Below are 18644 nucleotides of genomic sequence, written 5' to 3'. Positions count from 1 at the left end.
AGATAGTTCTCCTTTATAGATTGTTCATGGACCTTATTACAAATTTAAAGTACTTACACTTAAGTTTCCTAAAGCTAAAGCTCGTGTCCACTGGCCAATAATGGAATGTCACTCAACCCCTTTTCAAATTGTTTGAGATTTTAATTGGCGAGTGTAAGGGTTGTGCATAATACTAGCTTGAAACAACTACAAATGTTAATATTGAATTCTGCATATATATATATATATATATATATATATATATATATATATATATTGTCGTCTCTAACCCCCTGTCCACTGAAAATTTAGGGGTGCGCTCTAGCTTTTATGGGGACTTGTCCCCCTGTCCCCGTCATTCCCCCGTCCCCAAAACTAGTGCAACATAGATTTGTGGCGGTGATGACCATGTTGTGGCAGCAATCTGTCACGACTATAGGGTCTATTGGATGCGTGGACAAGGCAACGGGAAAGGCCAAGCCACTGTGTGGGGTATGTTACGGCAGTAGAGGCAAAAGATGGCAGTGAATTGTTGTACTGTACTAGACAATGGCACAATTACTTCGCAGTAGACTGTTGTGCTCGACGGAAGCAACCAAGGATGTGTCGTTGGCGGTGGCCTACCGACAATGTGGTTTACGGTGTTATCACGGCATAAAGTAGCTCTATATGGAACAATGGTGGTGTCGAATCTTTTTTTTGTTTTTAAAAAATAATAATAATAATAATAATATATTATATTTATTTGGTATATATTTTTTTTCTAACTCTTTCATTTTTTTAAATATATAAACTTTTTTTTAATTTATATTTTTACACTTTTTTTTATCTTTCTTCGTTCTTTTTTCTTTTTCCTTTTTTTATTTTTTTATTTTTATTTTCAACCTTTTTTTTAATAATATATATATTTTTTTATCTTCTCTTTTTTAATATTTTAATAATTTTATGGCCAAGGGCCTCTAACAACATGGAGAATCTCCAAAATTCTTGTAGCATAACGCTTCAACAACAACAATGTTAACGGATATCAATCGCCAAAAGTCGAATCAGACTGGCTTTGTGCAGTGATCAAATGGCCAGAGGATCGAACAGCTCTGATACAAATGTAACGAACAAGGTTCGTATACTCAGAGGAATGCTTTGATACCAATGTTACAAACAAAGTTTCTATACGCAACAGGAATACTCAGAATATTTGGTATATGTAAATATCCATTGTAGGACAAGTAATATATATATTATATAAGAATTGTTGAGTGTACAGAGATTTTTGATTGTTACAAATGAGGTCCGCTTATATACCTAGGCAGGTGCCTCTTCATGGAAGATCATGTCCCATTACACATGTCTCTTCAATACTTGCGAAAGGAAAGGTAATTAGTGCTCTACTTGCAAAAGGAAAATGAAACAATGTTTGCCAACATAAAATATTCAATAATGACAAGTAGAATGGACAATTGCAAGTGAAATCATAGGATGTATTAGCATAAGATGCACTTATACTATATTTGAATGCAATTAGTCTTGGTTATTTTTAATCTAAAATGCCTAAGCTAAGTGAGAAGTCCTCCTCTTGAGCTCTTACCAAAGAGTAAAAATTGGGGTGACTGTAAGAAAGAGGGGGCAAGGGCACAGAGGTGTCATTAACAATACTCATCCCCTGTGTCTTACGAGCCAACATGTGTCTTCGTTCCTACAAGGGGACAAACCACCTTCATAACTGTAGTGTTATAACGTTTTTACCTTACTTCATACCAAATGAAAGAACTTTCCAAGAAAGTCTTTTTCCCTATACTTTCTATCAACCAAACTTACGTTTGGAGGTTAATTTTAGTGAGGCTTGAAAGCCTTCTTATACTAAAAAGCCTAGATGAGAGTGCAAATTGTGTTAATTCCCCAATCAAAATATACTTACATGCAAATGCTTCATGAATGGAAAATGAGGTAGCTTGTAAAACTTTGAGAATTTAGCATGTAAATGAACTCATATGTGTTTGCATGGAAAATAAGCAAATGACGTAGATTGTTTTAAAGCTATGATTGTTCCAATAGAATTGCCTCGAAAATTACCAATGTGTATAATCAAAAAAGTGAAGCATGTACTTGAAGAAATAATCAAAACTTGTCCCAATGTTGAATGCTTGCACATAAGATAAAATTTACTCAAAATTTATAAGTTGAAGCATATGCACGTGAGAGATTTAGAATTAGGAAAAATTGCATGTGGATTGGAATGAGTTAATTCATATGCATGAAATTAATTGTTTAGAAATTAAGAAAACTAGAAGCAAAAAATCAGTCAAACCATAAAGATTCTCTCCTCAAATGAGAAAAGGGGATGCCATGGGAAAAATCTAAAACTCCTTCAAAACAGAAATTTTATTTTATTAGTGCTTGAGATGGGTTAAAATGTCTCTAAAGGGTTGCCCACAATATGAGAGAGATCTTTACAAAGTGCAAAAATTTAAAAATACTAGAGTCTCTCTCAAGAATATACAACAAGCTACAAGGTTCAATAAGGCCCACGGCCTAAATGAACTTGTAGTTTCCCCTGAAATGCTCACGGCCTCCCTTGAAAAATCGATTTTTGAAATGGGTGAAGGGGTCTTGCATGCACACAAGTCAGTGGTTTCTCAATATCTCTCCTCAAAGCTCTTTGTTGTCCAATGCTTTAAGCTTATGGGCTACAAAATAAAAACCAAGAGTTAGTTGAAAATAAATCAAAACAAACAAACTAGAATACAAATTTAATGTACAAAAATATTAGCTCAAATATTGGGAGTAAACCTCCATACTTACCAAGTTTTGATGATGACTCTTGAATAGCAAATCTAACTTTGAAACGCTAGAATCAAAGAAGTATTTAAATGATAATGAAGTAACCATAGAGTAAAGAAACTCCCTCTTGCTTCGTTGGATGGAAGAATTTGGAGTGGAAGATGGGTAAGTCTTGGATCGTTATGGCTCCAAAAGTTTGTTGATCTCGTGAAGATTTCCTCTACTTCCAAATGGATTCCTACACACAAAATGAAAATCTTTCCTACACACTTGAAAAAATATTAATTCATACATGGATTAGAGCAATATAATAGATAGGATAACCAAACATTCCTCGTAAAATGAGTTGGAAAGCCTATTCTTAAAATATTGCTCTAAATCAATGGGTATGCAAGATAGATTTCACACACCAATCCAAATAAGATGGCAAATACAATCTAATACTCATTCAATATGCAAAAAAAAATGAAAATAATAGCAATAGCATGAAAAGAAGTCACCTCATAATGCCAAGAGAACATGAGCCATGTAGCCCCAAAGTCTTGATTATAGTAAAAATGTGCAAGTACAAACAGACAGAGTTTCCTCAAGCCCAATAGCTCATAACATGATACAATATGAGAGCCCATAGCCTTATTATATAGAGAGTTGGAAGCAAATCCCAATGAAGAATGACAATGACAAATGGCATTGGAGCCAATCCCAAGGTAGAGAGAGCCAAGCTCTAAGTGGAGATGAGAGAGCCACTCAAGCAAATTGAATTCCCTGTGTGTCACCATGAACTCCTCCAAGAGAAATCAAATTCTCTATGTGGCACAATAGTAAACTGAAGTGTGAACCAAGATAAGCAGTTGACTCAAGTCCAAAACCAAACTCTATCCATGTGATGCCACCACTGTAGATGATCCCAATGAGGAATAACGTAGATCCTCCAAGAGAATGTGTGGTCCCCTCAAGAGAAACTCGAATCCCAAACTGAAGTGTTGAGTGTAGATGAAGTGGAGTGTAAGTGAGACAAACTCCCATGAAATCCTCCACAAAAATCCAGTCAAATATTCCTCTGTGCATTAACTCCTTCAAGAAATTCGATTTTTCCACATGTGCAAGTGTTGCATTAACTCTGGGAAATTTGATTTCTTTGAGATAATGTTGTATTTATGATGCAGTGTGCTCAGTCATCATCCACATGTCCTTTGACTCAATATTTTGACTTTGGATAATTTCCAAGTCATTTCCATGTCATTCTGTCACATGGAATAATTTAATTTTCTCTATTTTATTTAAATCTATTCTAATTAATTGCCACATTTTCCATTAAACATAGGAAAAATGGGTTTTGAGGGTATAGAACACATTATTAACCCCTCAAAGTGTGACACAATAGAAAGTTGAGGGTGAGGTGTAATTTTTATTATTCATACCCCATACAACTTCTCTAGACTACACTTATTACAATTTAATTACAAATTTATTTAGAATTTCCGTAGTGCAGAAAATCTAAAAAAATAAAAAATGACTACCTAGACCTAACCAAATTCCACGAATTTTTTTGTGTGATCCAGTATGGTAATATACATCGACTCTAGACACTAAGATGTGTTAGGGGCTCAACGTTCAAACCGTCACCGCGGCTTTGGGGTAAAAAGTAATTGAAAAACCTAGAAAATTATCTATCTCTAAAAAAGAAATGATAATTAACCAAATTAAAAAAAAAAAAAAAATCAAACACTCCAAGGTGTATTCTTTTGATGATGGAGACCCAACATCCTAGGCCTATTACAGACTCAAAACTCATCATTACTACTATCACTTATTACAATTCCCTGTAGGGTGTAGAATCTGGGTACAAAAAAAATGAAGAGAAATAAAAGTAGAGTTTAAAAAACTCGGTTGACTAATGATATCTGATGGTACAAGTGTTCTTTGGATCCTTGGGCATGGAATCTTCGTATAATCATCAGGTGTCAATCTAATGGTCAACATTTGGCTACATATGGGAATGCATGCTAGATATGAAGTGATAGTGTGCAAGAGCCTGGAATCTGCATCCACCAACGAAAGGCATATATCAGCAGTATCCATTCAAAATATCATCAAATAAAATCAAGTACAGAAATGAAGAAATCGAAATTTATTCTAAGAGCATAAATGACAATTTATTCATGAAATAAAACTAATTAAATAAAAATGACAAGGGATAAGGTTATAAATATGATACAAAAAGATGCCCCATGGCATCAGATGTCTTCTGTGAAATCCATCCTGAGAGCCTGCCTACTCGCACGCAAATCCATAGGTTCTTTTTGTGATGTGCCTTATCCAATTCTGACTATCTTGGGACTATGACTTACCCCAATGTTAACCTTTTTTTGGCCATCAGATATACCAAACCTCACTAAAATTAACCTCCAAGCATAAGCTTGGTTGATAAAAAGTATAGGGAAAAAGGCTTTCTTGGAAAATTCTTCCATCTGGTATGAAGTAAGGTAAAAGCGTTGTGACCCTGCAATTATGAAAATGGCTTGTCCCCTTGTAGAAACGAAAGCACACGCTGCCTCGTAAGACTCAGGGGACGGGTATCGTTAATGACACTTATGTGCCCTCGCCCCCTCTTTCTTACAGTCACCCCAATTTTTACCCTTTGGTAAGAGCTAAGAGGAAGACTTCTCACTTGGCTTCGGCATTTTAGATTAGAAATAACCAAGAGTAATTGCATCCAAATCTAGTATAAGTGCATCTCATGCTAATACATCTTATAGTTTTACTTGCAATCGTCCATTCTACTTATCATTGTTGAATATTTTATGTTGGCAAGCATTGTTTCATTTTCCTTTTGTAAGATATCTCTCTATGCTTTGATTTAAGCATTGATTATATTTTGAAAGCATTTTGCATCTTGTATTGATTATCGTGCTAACATCTTTGTTTCTATTTCAGGATTGCTTTGCTTTCATTGTTGGAAGCATTCTACTTTTGTTTTGGGCAAATGTATCTTTCATTCCTATTGAGCAATTTATCTTGAGGCACTGGTTTTTATGGTTTTACCATGTTAATGATTTTTATTGCTCATATCATATTTTGCTCATAATTCTTAAAAGTAATCCACTTTCACTTTAACATCTCTCCTAGAAACTCACATTTCTTTTAACTTAGTTTTCCATTTAGGGACGAGCGGTCATAGTTAAACTAGGAGATGGCTTAATCGAAGAGAAAAGAGATTTAGTGTGACATCTCCTTCTCTTAGTTCCCTGCCACCAACCACACCTTGTGGGGTTGAAGGCTTTTCTCACTAACCTGTAGGTAGGTGTAGGCGGCAGGAATAAAAAGGATAGTAATATGTTTATATAAGAATGTACAGAAGATATAAGATGATGATTACAATGAGGACTTGCTTGCATATCTATGCAGGTACCCCTTCATGAAAGATCCCTCTTCATTAACTAATTACTATTTAATTAACTATTATTTATTATTATTTATATATTTACATTTATATTATTTTTATATAAATTAAATTCATAACATAAGATGCTCATATAATAGCCCAATTAACCATTGCAAAGAAAAGAAATTTATGTCCATGAATGCACTAAACTAATTCACCCCCTCCCCACCTCCCCCCTCTCTCAATTTAGTCTAGTTTCCAACATGTTATACACAATTGTATATTGTCCTATGTTACACAAAGCCAGTCTGAAAGAGGGAAAAACAGAGAAGTAACAAGAAAACATAAAGACACAAGGTAGTGGGGTGTTACTTGAGCAGAAGGGGAACAATTTTGTATTGAGTTAGTTGTCATTTGAGTAAATTCATGGCTTCAGGTTCAAGGGTAGAAGACAGGTTAGAAGGGATTGAGAACTGTAGTGTCTGGAGGTAGAGAATAGTCTCTATGTTTGATGAAAATGAGGTGTGGGAAATAGTCGAGAAGGCAGTGACCATATTTATGAATGCTACATTGTTGGCATACTTCAAGAAGAAGAATGCCAAGGCAAAAAGACTGATTCTTGATGGCATTAAGGATCATGTCATTCCTCATGTGAGAGAAAATAAGTATGCTTTCGAGATGTGGGAAGCATTAACTAACATGTACTAGAGCTCAAATGAAAACAGGAAAATGGTTTTAAGAGAAAAGTTGAAAGCAATAAAAATGACAATGTTACTTCATACCTTATCAAAATCACTCAGGTGAGGGATGAGTTAGTTGCCATAGGTGAGACTATACCACCTACAGAGTTGGTCAAGATTGCCTTAAGTGGTCTTCCTAAGAGTTGGGAAGTTTTTGTTGAGGGGATCATTGCACGGGAGAATCTTCCCTCATGGGAAAGATTGTGGGATGATTGTATACAAAACGAAATAAGGAAGAACAATAGTGAAGCAACTCAGCGATATAAGGATGAAGAAGAGAATGTCACTCTTATAGGAAAGAGAAAAGGTAAGAAGAAGGGGAAAGGATGCACTTTTAAAAAGAAGGATATGAGCAAGGTCTGTTGTTTTGCATGTAATCAGTATGGTCAATATGCAGGACAGTGCCTAAATAAGAAGGGAAGGAGGAAGCAAGTCCAGTGGCAGCTTCAACTACAGTGAATGACTTCACAGAGAAGTTTGAGAAGGAATTCTCACTTGTCTCCCTTGATTCAAGCAGGGGCAGTATCGAGTACGAGGATGCAAGGACATGGATCATTTATAGTGGGTCATCTTGACACATCATAGCAATATGGGATATATTTCTCAGTATTTCAGAGGCGAGTCTAGGTCACTATATAGAGACTGGAGTGGACACAGTTCATGCAATTAGGGGAATTGGATGAGTCAGGTTCCAACTTGAGTTTCGTGAACTGCTGAAATTGGATGAGTCAGGTTCCAACTTGAGTTTCGTGAACTGCTGAAAGTGGACGAGTTGTTGTTTGCTCCAAGGCAAAAGAAGAACTTGCTCTCAGTGTTAACTCGGGAAGATGATGGATACGCAACATTGTTCAAGCAAAGACATGCATTTATCTATCCAATGGGAGTGCATCCGATCGAGGTTGTATTCCTTGGTGATCAGAGAGACAGTGTGTATGTAGTGCAGCGACAGCCTATATACGAAGGATCTGGTTAGATATCAGATTCTAAAACAATGCTAGAGACAGAGGGAGAGCAGGATGCTCAAGGAAGTGAGTGAGAGCCTCATCCTAGTACCAACAAGAGGGTCAGCTAGTATGAGATGACATTGTTGGATGATGTTGAGGAGAGCATTAGAGGCTAGCACAGGTCTCCAGTTCAAGGACCAGGACAGGTAGCAGGACCAGCTCCAAAGTCAGAGGGAGTTTCTACAGCAAACAATGTGGCGGCTTTGCAAAGTGATCTTGGTGGCGGACATGTCAAAAATAACTCCCTTGCTAAGAGGGAGTGTTGAGAAATTGTAGCTCAAGAGGTCTTCTTCCATGTTTTGATGTCTATCATTGAGGGGGCATTAAAGTTCTCTCTATGAAGTGAATTTTTTAATATAAAGTGATTTTATATTATAAAAGTGAATTTTGTACTTTATATTATAAAAAGTGACTTTTTGTAATTAATGACTTAAAAGTGCATTTAAAGAGAAAATTAAATAAAGTGTATTTAATGTGAGATTAAATGCTATCCCTAGATCTAATCTAATCTGAGCCATTGAAAAGATGGTTAGAGAAGTTAGGGTTAGGTCATTGAGAGAAAAAGTATGAAAACAACTTTTTAGAGAGAAAGACATCGTTGTGAGAGATTCATGAGTGATTGTGAGAGATTCACATGAGAGAGAGAGAGCAAGCATTCATGAGTGCATTGAATCTGAGAGAGAAGAGCTGAGAGGAAGTTTTTTTTTGTAGCAGAAACTGAGTGCAAATCAAAGAGAGAAGGGCACAAAAATCCTAGTAAAGATTCAGCATTAATTACTGCTGAAAAGTACAGCGACCATACAGCAGTGTGAACGGAAGTTTGAGGCACCATTTCCAAGGCAAAAGACAGGCTGGAAATTCCTTACTGTTTGAACAGTAACAGGTATAATTTCTGCACAGAAATCAAGAAAGAGCGGGCTGGAATCTCACTGTACAGTTCCATACATCTGTACAGATTTCTGCACAATCTTGGCACAGAAATCAAGGAGGGCAGATTTGGAACATTTTTCAAGGAGGTGCAGCAGAAGGTAAAGAGATAATCTGTTTTGTATTGCTGAGTTGTACTCTGAATTTAATTCCTACATGCTCAATAAAAATCTCTTTCTCTGATTTTTTCCCTGGCCTTTGCCCCAACATCATTGTGTTAATAAATGCTTGTCTACTATCATTATTTTTCTGCTGCAAGTTGCTTAGCATTGTATTTTTGCTCGTATAATTCAAGTTGTGAATGTTGAGTTAAATGCATTTACTTTCAACTTTTATTGGAGACAAAAATCTGTGTATGCTAAGTGCTTGACAAAATCACTAAGAGAACTGTTAGTAATTTTGTGTGAAATTTCTACAGAATCTTGTTCCTTTGTGAATCATCTCCTATCCAACCAACTGGAATTGACCACCGACTTTTTGTTCCAATATCGTAACTTTTGTGGCTCTTTCATGCATTTTCCCTGCATAAAAAAATGCATCAGGCCATCACCAAATTCACAACACATGAAGAGGAAGAAACCACAGAGTGGAAGCGAAGTATATCTCCATCAATGAGAAGGGGAAGTGCTTTGAATTTGGAGGGATTCAAACCCCAACCTTCATGCCAAAAAAATAGCACCTTAGCCATACACCATTTGCCTAAGAAACAATATAAGGCAGTGGATTGGATTCATAGAAGAAGATCAACAATAGAAAGCCCCTTTATTGGAAGAATAGGAGAGTTGTGTTTATTTAATTGCATGAAGAAGCCACTGGAGGTTGGGAACCTAGGCTATTATCAACAATAGAAAGCCCCTTTATTGGAAGAATAGGAGAGTTGTGTTTATTTAATTGCATGAAGCAGCCACTGGAGGTTGGGAACCTAAGCTATTATCCTCTTCGAGGACATCAGAGATTGTTTTTGTAGATTGAAGGATATTATTTGATGTAAAAAGCTGTAATGACATATTTTGCATCGTTTTGAATAGATTAGTTCATCATTTGAAGGCAAACCGAGAGATGTAGCCCAAATGGTTGAACTTTGTTATCAACTTGTTGACTATTGCTTATGTTATTTCAGTTCTAGTTTTAAACTTCAGTCTTTAAATTAATTAAGTCAATTTTAAACACAACTACGGAAAATTGAGAAATTTATTATAAAAATCCAGGTTAGTATGATGAAGCATTTAGCACTAATTCTGAATCAACTCCAAGACTCCATACAAGCATCCAAGCTGCCCTATGTTATCTAAGGCCCAATGCCCTCATCCAATATGCACAATGCTCCTAGTCAAGGTGTTCTCCCAACAAACAACCATCTCCATGTTGCTAGCATGTAGACTAGCTGTCTAAAGATCTCCAACGCCCTAAGATAAACTATCATGCAAGCACCCAACTAAGGCCAAGCGTCCACTGGGTAATTCATCTCCAATGTGCAAATCCATCATGGACTAATGTGTTGGTCATACACCATATACCCCAAAACTCATGAAAAACCCCCAAACATGGTGTCAACACTTTCAGAGTGACCCCAAAAGCTAACATTTATTGCGGCCAACTGACCAACGCGCTTGCTTTTAGCTCTCTATTATGACCCTGGACCATACAATTTTAAAGTTGTTATGCCTTCTAAGGGTTAGACATACTTATTAGTATTTACTATTAAACCCCCTGAGCACCTCTAGCTTCTACTTTTCGCCTCTAGCCGCTGCATGCACCACCCACCCTGTTTTGTATATAGCACATGTAAATATCATTTTCTTAAGAAATAAAGATTAAAGAAAGCAATTTAGTCAAATATGGATATCGATAGATAGATATTTTAAGTCACATTAACATTTCTTTTAATCCACTGTAACGAACAAAGTTCGTATAAGTAGCGGAAGACTCAGAATATCTGGTATATAAGAATGTTCATCATGGAACAGATAATATATTATATAAGAATATTTGAATACAAGTGAGATAATAATTGTTACAAATGAGGGGCCCGCTTATATACCTAGGCAGGTACCCTTTCACGAGCAGTCATGTCCATAAAGACATGTCTCTTCACTACTAATTATTAATTAATTAATCATTATTCATTATTATTATTATTTACATTATTTGTATTATTTTTATATGTATTTTATTCATAACATTGTCTTCCTCAAAAACTTTGTCCTCAAAGCTTACTGATGAAAAGGCTTGATCAAACAAAGTTCGTTTAAGCTCTGATACCAATGTAACGAACAAAGTTCGTATACACAGTGGAATACTCAGAATATCTGGTATATAAGAATGTCCATCATGGAACAGATAATATATTATATAAGAATATTTAAATACAAGTGAGATGATGATTGTTTTTCCAAAGAAAAAAATCAAACTTTTTATTAAAATAAAAAGTTACATAGTATATGCATTGAGCATTCAATTTGACTGTATGAAAGTAGATCATATGGCCCGCAATATACAGTCCTGCCTAAAAGCAGAAAAAGAAAGTGCCGCTCCTATAACCAGCTAGCCTAAGTCTTCCTGCCCTTCTTCTTCTCCACTTTTCGCCAACCATCCATGTTGGGAGTGGGGTCAATAATGGCAAGCTGGTTTTCCATTGTGCTCATTGGTTGCTCCTTATCTGAATCCGATCCTTCGGGACTGTGACTTCGTTTATTACCACTTATTTCCAGCTGGAGCTCTTGATCCTTTTCCTCATTAATCTCCTTATCCTTATTGTCCTGATCTTTTTCCTTAGTTGTATTTTGTTCTTTCTTTGCTGTAGTTGCCTTCTTGTATGCTGCATCTATGTTCTGCCATCCTTTCGACTTCCTTTGTTGTTGCTTGCTCTTGTTGAGGCTTGGACATGCATTGTACAGATGACCTGTTTGTTGACATCCCCGACATTTGAAAGCTGTATTCTCATAGTCCAAAGGCTGTTTCCACTGTGTATTATTGAAATTCAGGATGATGCTTTCAGGTAGTCCTCGGCTGAGATCTACCTCGACACATATTCTGGCAAAAGTAAATATTCCTTTTATGTGTCTCTCTCCGTCTATCTTTAACATTCTCCCCAAGGTATTTCCAATTGCTATTAGAGCCTTTGAATGCCAAAAATGTAAAGGAAGATTATGCATCCTAACCCATACTGGCATCCTTGATACCACCATGGTGTTGGCATCAAAATCAGGAAACCAAGGGGTAATAAAAAGTCCAGCATTGCCACAGAACCATGACCCTTGGTTGAGAACTGTTTCCTTTTCTTCTTCTGTGTGAAAACATACTATAAAGAAACCCTTAGGGTATAGGTAGATTTGGCAATTTTTTGTCCAAACCGAGTGGATCCATTGATACAATGCATCAGTTCTAGGCCAAAAGCCATTAAATCTACAAATGACTGCATTTTTTTGTAGCTCTGAATATATATCATTTACCTCTGGTATTTCGATGGCGATAGATGGGCTCTCCGGCATTTGATCTACAATGTACTGCCCCGGAGGTTCAGTGACAACTGTGGGGTTTTTCCCTTTGCCCTTCACTGCTTCCTTAAAAGACCCTTTGCTTTGCGAGCTAGGTCCAGCGCTTTCGGCTCCTCCTCGTAATCTCATATTGAGAATGATTGTAGAGCCTGGCTTGATGTTGTATTCTTGCATGGTTCTGCATTCCTGCAGCGATCTGCCCTCATTTAACAGGTGTTGTTTCTCAGCCGGGTAGCCAATCTGATCGGCAATATTGTTCTTCAAATCTAAAACCCTGTCGCTGTCATAAGTCCAGATCACGATTGTATTTCCTTTTGGCGTCTTTACAAAGATTTGGAAACCGGACCTGGCAATCTGGGGTGGCTCGATTCGTGTCAGATCTGATCCATCCAACTCCGTATCCGATCTGTTTAAAAACTTCATTTCCTGAGCATATCTTTGGAACTCACTTGCCTTGCGGAGATCCTCTGCGCTTGAAAAGGGATTCGTGGTAAAATTATTTGATTTGTTCCCAGATCCATGCTTTGGTTCTGCACGAGTCCCAAAATAAACCTGCAACAGCTTCTGATAATCCAAAATACCGGCGGCTTCATCTTCGTTTGCTGCTGCCGCTGAGCAGACAGTCAATCGCCCGATCCGCAGATCCTTCTTTTGCCGAACCGCTTCATTTACTCCAATCAATGCTCGTCCATTGCAGGGTTCCAATTTTGGAAGATCGGCATGCAGAGGACGTTTTTGCAGCTCCAAATTCATCAATCGGTTTGGCAACCCCGCTCTTGACTGCGCTTCTGGGCTTCGTGCGAGATTAGGCATGGATTCACCGAGGTTTCGAGTGACGCAGAGGGCCATCGCGTCTGGTTAGGGTTCTAGCCACAAAGCTCTAGCTTCAGAAGTGAGATGATGATTGTTACAAATGAAGGGCCCGCTTATATACCTAGGCAGGTACCCTTTCACGAGTGGTCATGTCCACAGATACATGCCTCTTCTCTACTAATTATTAATTAATTAATCATTAATCATTATCATTATTTACATTATTTGTATTATTTTATATATATTTTATTCATAACATCAACTTTTGAAATGTAGAGCAGGCAGATATTTTTCCCTTAGCTAATTTTCAAATGGCAACAACAATGGCTTTTGTGCCTTCTTTATTCTTCTCAGGTTGGAGATGACATTTTATTTGAACAAGAGGTCCTCAATGTGATGTGGTAAACAAATAATTATATTGACAGCTTCAATTTTCCCAAGAAGTGTTCTTTTATGTGTGTTAGTATCTCTTGTGCAAATGGCAGTTGTAAGATAATATAAAATAACTTTATTAAGCTCCAGCAAGTGACCACAAAAGTAGGCCAAAGGGACTAAAGAGTACATCCAATGTCGGTACAAAGTGGGCATGCAAAACCAACTCATAGATCAATACTGAAAGCAGGTCAAGAATTAATTCATTCTCCACATGCAGCTCTTCTTATCTAATATGGCAAGAACTCTTCCCAGTATTGCTGGAAGCAGTTCTGCAAGACACACCTTTTGATTAAAATCTTCAACTTCTATCATCCTTTAAGGCTGTCTTGAAACCTAAAGAAAACATCTTTTTTGAATAATGATTGCTGTTATCACACTGACCATGGAGGCCTTTATTGAGCATATTTTGGTTTCTATATTGTATGAAAGATTAAAGCCAAACTATTCTGCAATTGAAATGAGTTTCTGCTAGATAAGCATAGAAGATCAGTGAAATTTAAAAACTGAAATATTATAAAAATGGGAGAATACTACTGTGTACCAAATGGAAAAAGATTCTATTGCTTGCTGAGAATAACCATTGCACTGACTGATCTAATTGTGTAAGGCGCTGTCCATCATCAGGAAGTAAGGACATGATTTCATTTCTAGAGGAGAACTTAAGACCTTTATAAATAGATAAACCTCCGTGTTATAATATGGCTGCATTGGCTCCTTAATCAAACGTATCATAATAGTGGATGCTTTCTTTATTCAAAAGAGCAATACCATCAAAATTCCAAAAAGCCTTTCTTAAAAATTATCTCAAGAGCTCATCAAGGAAAATTGAGTGTCAGAAAACATCAAAAGGGCCATATCACACCTTAGCTGGCTGAAATGTCGAAGATAGAAGCAATAAGTAATACAGTACATTCTAGAATTTATCAAAATATAGATTGCTTGACAAAGGGAAAAAATAGAGTCGTGTTAGATGGCCAGATGTCGAAGAAAGATGCTATATTTGTTTTATTTCCTACCACAGGTAGCTTGGGCAGTGATTTATTTTCTTGAAACTAGCATTTCTTTGTTTGTCAATTTTCGGTCTGTCTCTAATTCACTGGGCAAAACAATATTTAAGCTGTGGAGGCTATTCCATGGCCATGGGCCTTCAATGTTCAAAGTTCAAACCATAAACATGACAACATGGCCAAAGGCCAATGTAGTTCTGCTCTAATACCAGTCCAAAGGGTTCTACCATGAAAATTAATGTGAACAATTATGCACTGGCACTCAAAAAATAAAATATATTAATTAAATACTGATGAATAAATGATACAACGTTCAGTAATAGAGGCTATATATTTGTAACATGACTCTTTGTACAGGCATGACTAATAGTTATACTGTTATTCATAAGTTATTACATTAAATAATATTAATACATGGAAGTATAATACAAGCATGATATAAAATACTCCAGTTAAAAGTTAACACCATTGGCTACGAGTCATGACATTACAATATCATTTTCTAACAAGGCATGCTTGTCATTCAATTTACATGGAATTGTCCAACCTCAAACTTAAATAGTAACCCTACATATCCAAAGCAAGTGAACATATTTTGTGAGACCAAAAAGAAATTTAAAATCAGAGCCCATATACTGCTGCTATATGATATATCCTACTCATAGTTAACAGAATTATTCATCAACTCCTTGATTCATAAAGGCACTGAAATCATTACCTATAATGCTATTTAAGTTTAAAACAAGAGCGTCTGTTCTATTCACTAAAAATGATTTTAAAACTCCTTGCCAATATATTCCTCATGTAGCTCGCTCCAGTCAAAATATTGTTATAGTTCAGAGTCTTATTGCTGCAAAGATGGCCTCCGCGCGTAATGGCAGTGGGGAAGGTTCAGGGTTTGGTAGCTCGGGGTCTGGTCATGGCAGTGGTGGAAGCATTGAGAACCTGGTGGAGAGCTCCTGTAAACAAATAATAAAGGATATCGTTAAGGAAATTAACGAAAACATGGCTGTTATCTATGCTCAATTATCAGGATTGGGTAAAGATTTGGAATTATTGCAGAAGACTATGGAAGGCCTGTGCATAGATGTGCTGAGTGTTCAGCAAAAGGTCGACAACATCGAAATTAAAGTAGAAACTGCAACTGTCGGGGTCTTAAAGGAAGTTTTTGGGGTTGGGGATGCTACGGTCATCAACGCTGCTGGTGCCGAGGTTGTTGCTGTTGTGCGGGTCCTGGATGAAGAAGAGGATGTCGCAGAGGAATTGACTTCTGTGGATAATCCCGTGGGTGAAGAAGCCGAGCCTGGTAGCAGCTGAAAGAATTCTTCTTATTTTATATATATGCTATGTCGATGTATAGAATATAGTGGTGTTTTCTGGAGAGTCTACAGTTATAGTTTTGCTATAAGAATATATGTAAATAATATCGGTAGCAAGAAGGTCCCTATCCAATGTAAATTGATGAAAATTGCAGAAAGCACAAACTTGAATTTTGTATGGGACCTGGCCCTTTTCCAGTCTATATAATGAAAATGCTACCAGTCTCTTATATATATATATATATATATATATATATATATATTCCTCATTCTAAATTTTTAATATGGACCTTAAGAGATGAGTAGTACCTGTTTCCAGAATCACAGGCTCCAACTTGTGCATTGCCTGGGTATTTTGACTAAGTAAACATTACCAAAGAATCTAATATCAAGAAATTATTCCAATTTAAGTCAAAGATAAAATGAGGATTAACCAAAATAGACTAAAACAGAATATAGTTCTAGTAGACATACATTCTAATTTCTATTGCAATAAGCATTACTAAAAAATATGTATTGAGCAGTAAAGTATACCTCTAGAACACAGATTTGTGCAACATTATCACGAAGACCAAGCTTACTATATTCAATGCTTTCCTCATGCAGCAATTCAAATCTGTTCATTGACAGGATATATGTCAGCATATGCTAGAAACACAAGGTCATGCACAAATAGCTGCATATTTGAAGCCAAAGCCATATGCATTGAACGCATTCATAGTCATACACTCTAGAAAAACAATTTCCAATTTATATCAAACAGAAATTTTATTGAAAATGACTTGCGTTGCCTTACCTTCTAATACATTAAAATGGTAAGTCTCACAGACCCTAGTTTGTGTATTTGATGACACTTATGTAATTCTCTCTTTAACTTTCTTTATACTATAGGGATAATTAACTTTGGGTTCAATATAGAAGGAATAACCTCTGGGAAGTCCAGACTCCAAAAGAGGAAATCTTAAGACTTTAATTCAAATATTGCACAGATCCTGATATGTTTTAGAATGCATCCCTAATCCCTCGGGGAGTTTCAGAAAATCTTCTTCTTGCCCAGAACAGTAGAATGTTCTATATAATTATTAATATTATTTAATGAAACAGGAATTCTGTGTTTAGGCATGTCTATTTGCATGTCTACTACAAAGAAATTAAGCTTGCTTTGGTGTACAATACCATAACTTCTCTATTTCATGTGTTTCCACTTGATTTTGCTCTAAAACCAGAAAAAATCATAGTATCCTGATAAGTTATGGTATGTTCTATGTTTATAACAGTTTACTTCTTTTCCTTATTATATTCCAAAGATTAGCAATCACACGTACATAAAGTAAAGTGCAGATAGAACATTAAACGATCGACAGAAAACAAGCCAAGACAAGAGACACAAGATGTGGCGGCTAGCCAGGGACAAACCCCACAATGTGTGGGGAAACCCTTTGATCAAATCTTCTTTTATCTTCAATAATTCAGCAGAGAGAAATAGTACAATAAATCTTATTCATATCAGCAGTAGCAAACCCTAGATCAGCAGCATCAACATTAGCGGCTTCATTATCAAACTAGGGCAGACCATATCTCACAAACCGACCGTCGGATTGACTTCATTCCACCACCAAAAGTTTCGGCTTCCAGAGGAGGTTCAGATGAACCTACAGCGCAGTTCAGATGAGGAGATCTTCTAGGCCACGCAAGTCAATCTTTACTTCTGCAGTTGCAGCTTCAGTTTCAATAGTTTCCGGCTTCAAACTAGGGCAGTCGATATCTTGCAAACCGTTCATCGGATTGACTTCATTCCACCACCAAAAGTTGCGGCTTTTAGAGGAGGTTCAGATGAACCTACAGCGCAGTTCAGATGAGGAGATCTTCTAGGCCACGCAAGTCAATCTTTACTTCTGCAGTTGTAGCTTCAGTTTCAACAGTTTTCGGCTTCAAACTAGGGCAGTCGATATCTTGCAAACCGTTCATCGGATTGACTTCATTCCACCACCAGAAGTTGCGGCTTTCAGAGGAGGTTCAGATGAACCTACAACGCAGTTCCAAAGAGGAGATCTTCTAGGCCACGCAAGTCAATCTTTACTTCTGCAGTTGCAGCTTCAAATTCAACAGCTTCCGGCTTCACATGTGTGAGAGAGAGACCCATTTCATCGCAGTAGAGAAGAGACTCATTTCTGCGTAGTAGAGAGAGAGAGAGATGTGATGAGATGAGTGAGTCCAAATGAGGAAAAGTCCTCTTATATTTATACACAACGTTGGTGGGTGAATAGATGCAACTGTTGGGCTTCTGAGCCTACATGAGTTGTAGGTCGGCTTGATAATAATTCCATAATCAAAATAAATTCATATCTCCATGAATACTTATCGGAATCGGATGATCTTTATATCAATCCTACACCTCTCGACGAGAGGAATCTAATAAAAATATTATCAGCCATGAATAAGATGACCCACATGAAGTTTTGCCCTGGTTGCCAATTTTAACACTCCCTCTCAACCATGGAGAACTTCATCTGCAATCTGTCTATCGGTCGTTACTATTCATCCATCAAATGCACTGCCCTGTACAGCCTGACCCTTGCCCTGCTCTGCTCTATTCTGCCTGTTCTGCTTTGTCTTGTTTTGCCCTGCACTGATCTGTACTGTTTTGCTCTGTTCTGCTCTGCTCTTGCATTGTTCTGTTCTGCTCTGCTTTTGTCCGAATTATGAAGAAGAAGAAATGATCGAGGATGTATCATACTGACTCAAAGTCAGTCTCAGAGT

At 36.9% G+C, this 18644-nt stretch overlaps 1 protein-coding gene across 2 annotated transcripts in view; it reads right to left on the bottom strand.

Annotated features, from left to right (window-relative positions):
- The window catches only part of LOC149233824 (uncharacterized), a 337293-nt gene that overhangs the window by 162158 nt on the left and 156491 nt on the right, over window positions 1-18644 (bottom strand). For both annotated transcript variants that reach the window (XM_089379859.1, XM_089379860.1), the window contains exons 6-7: window positions 16419-16500; window positions 16194-16243 (exon numbers count right to left, since the gene is read on the bottom strand). In XM_089379859.1, coding sequence (XP_089235985.1) covers window positions 16194-16243; window positions 16419-16500 — 132 coding nt within the window. The remainder of the gene's footprint in view (window positions 1-16193; window positions 16244-16418; window positions 16501-18644) is intronic.

The sequence above is a fragment of the Pinus tabuliformis genome, chromosome J (genome assembly GCF_031772625.1).
Source record: "Pinus tabuliformis cultivar Carrire ecotype Pingquan chromosome J, CPIR1, whole genome shotgun sequence".
Taxonomy (NCBI): Eukaryota; Viridiplantae; Streptophyta; class Pinopsida; order Pinales; family Pinaceae; genus Pinus; species Pinus tabuliformis.
The sequence above is the reverse complement of the archived record's forward strand: the minus strand, read 5'-3'. Positions and strand labels throughout refer to the sequence as shown.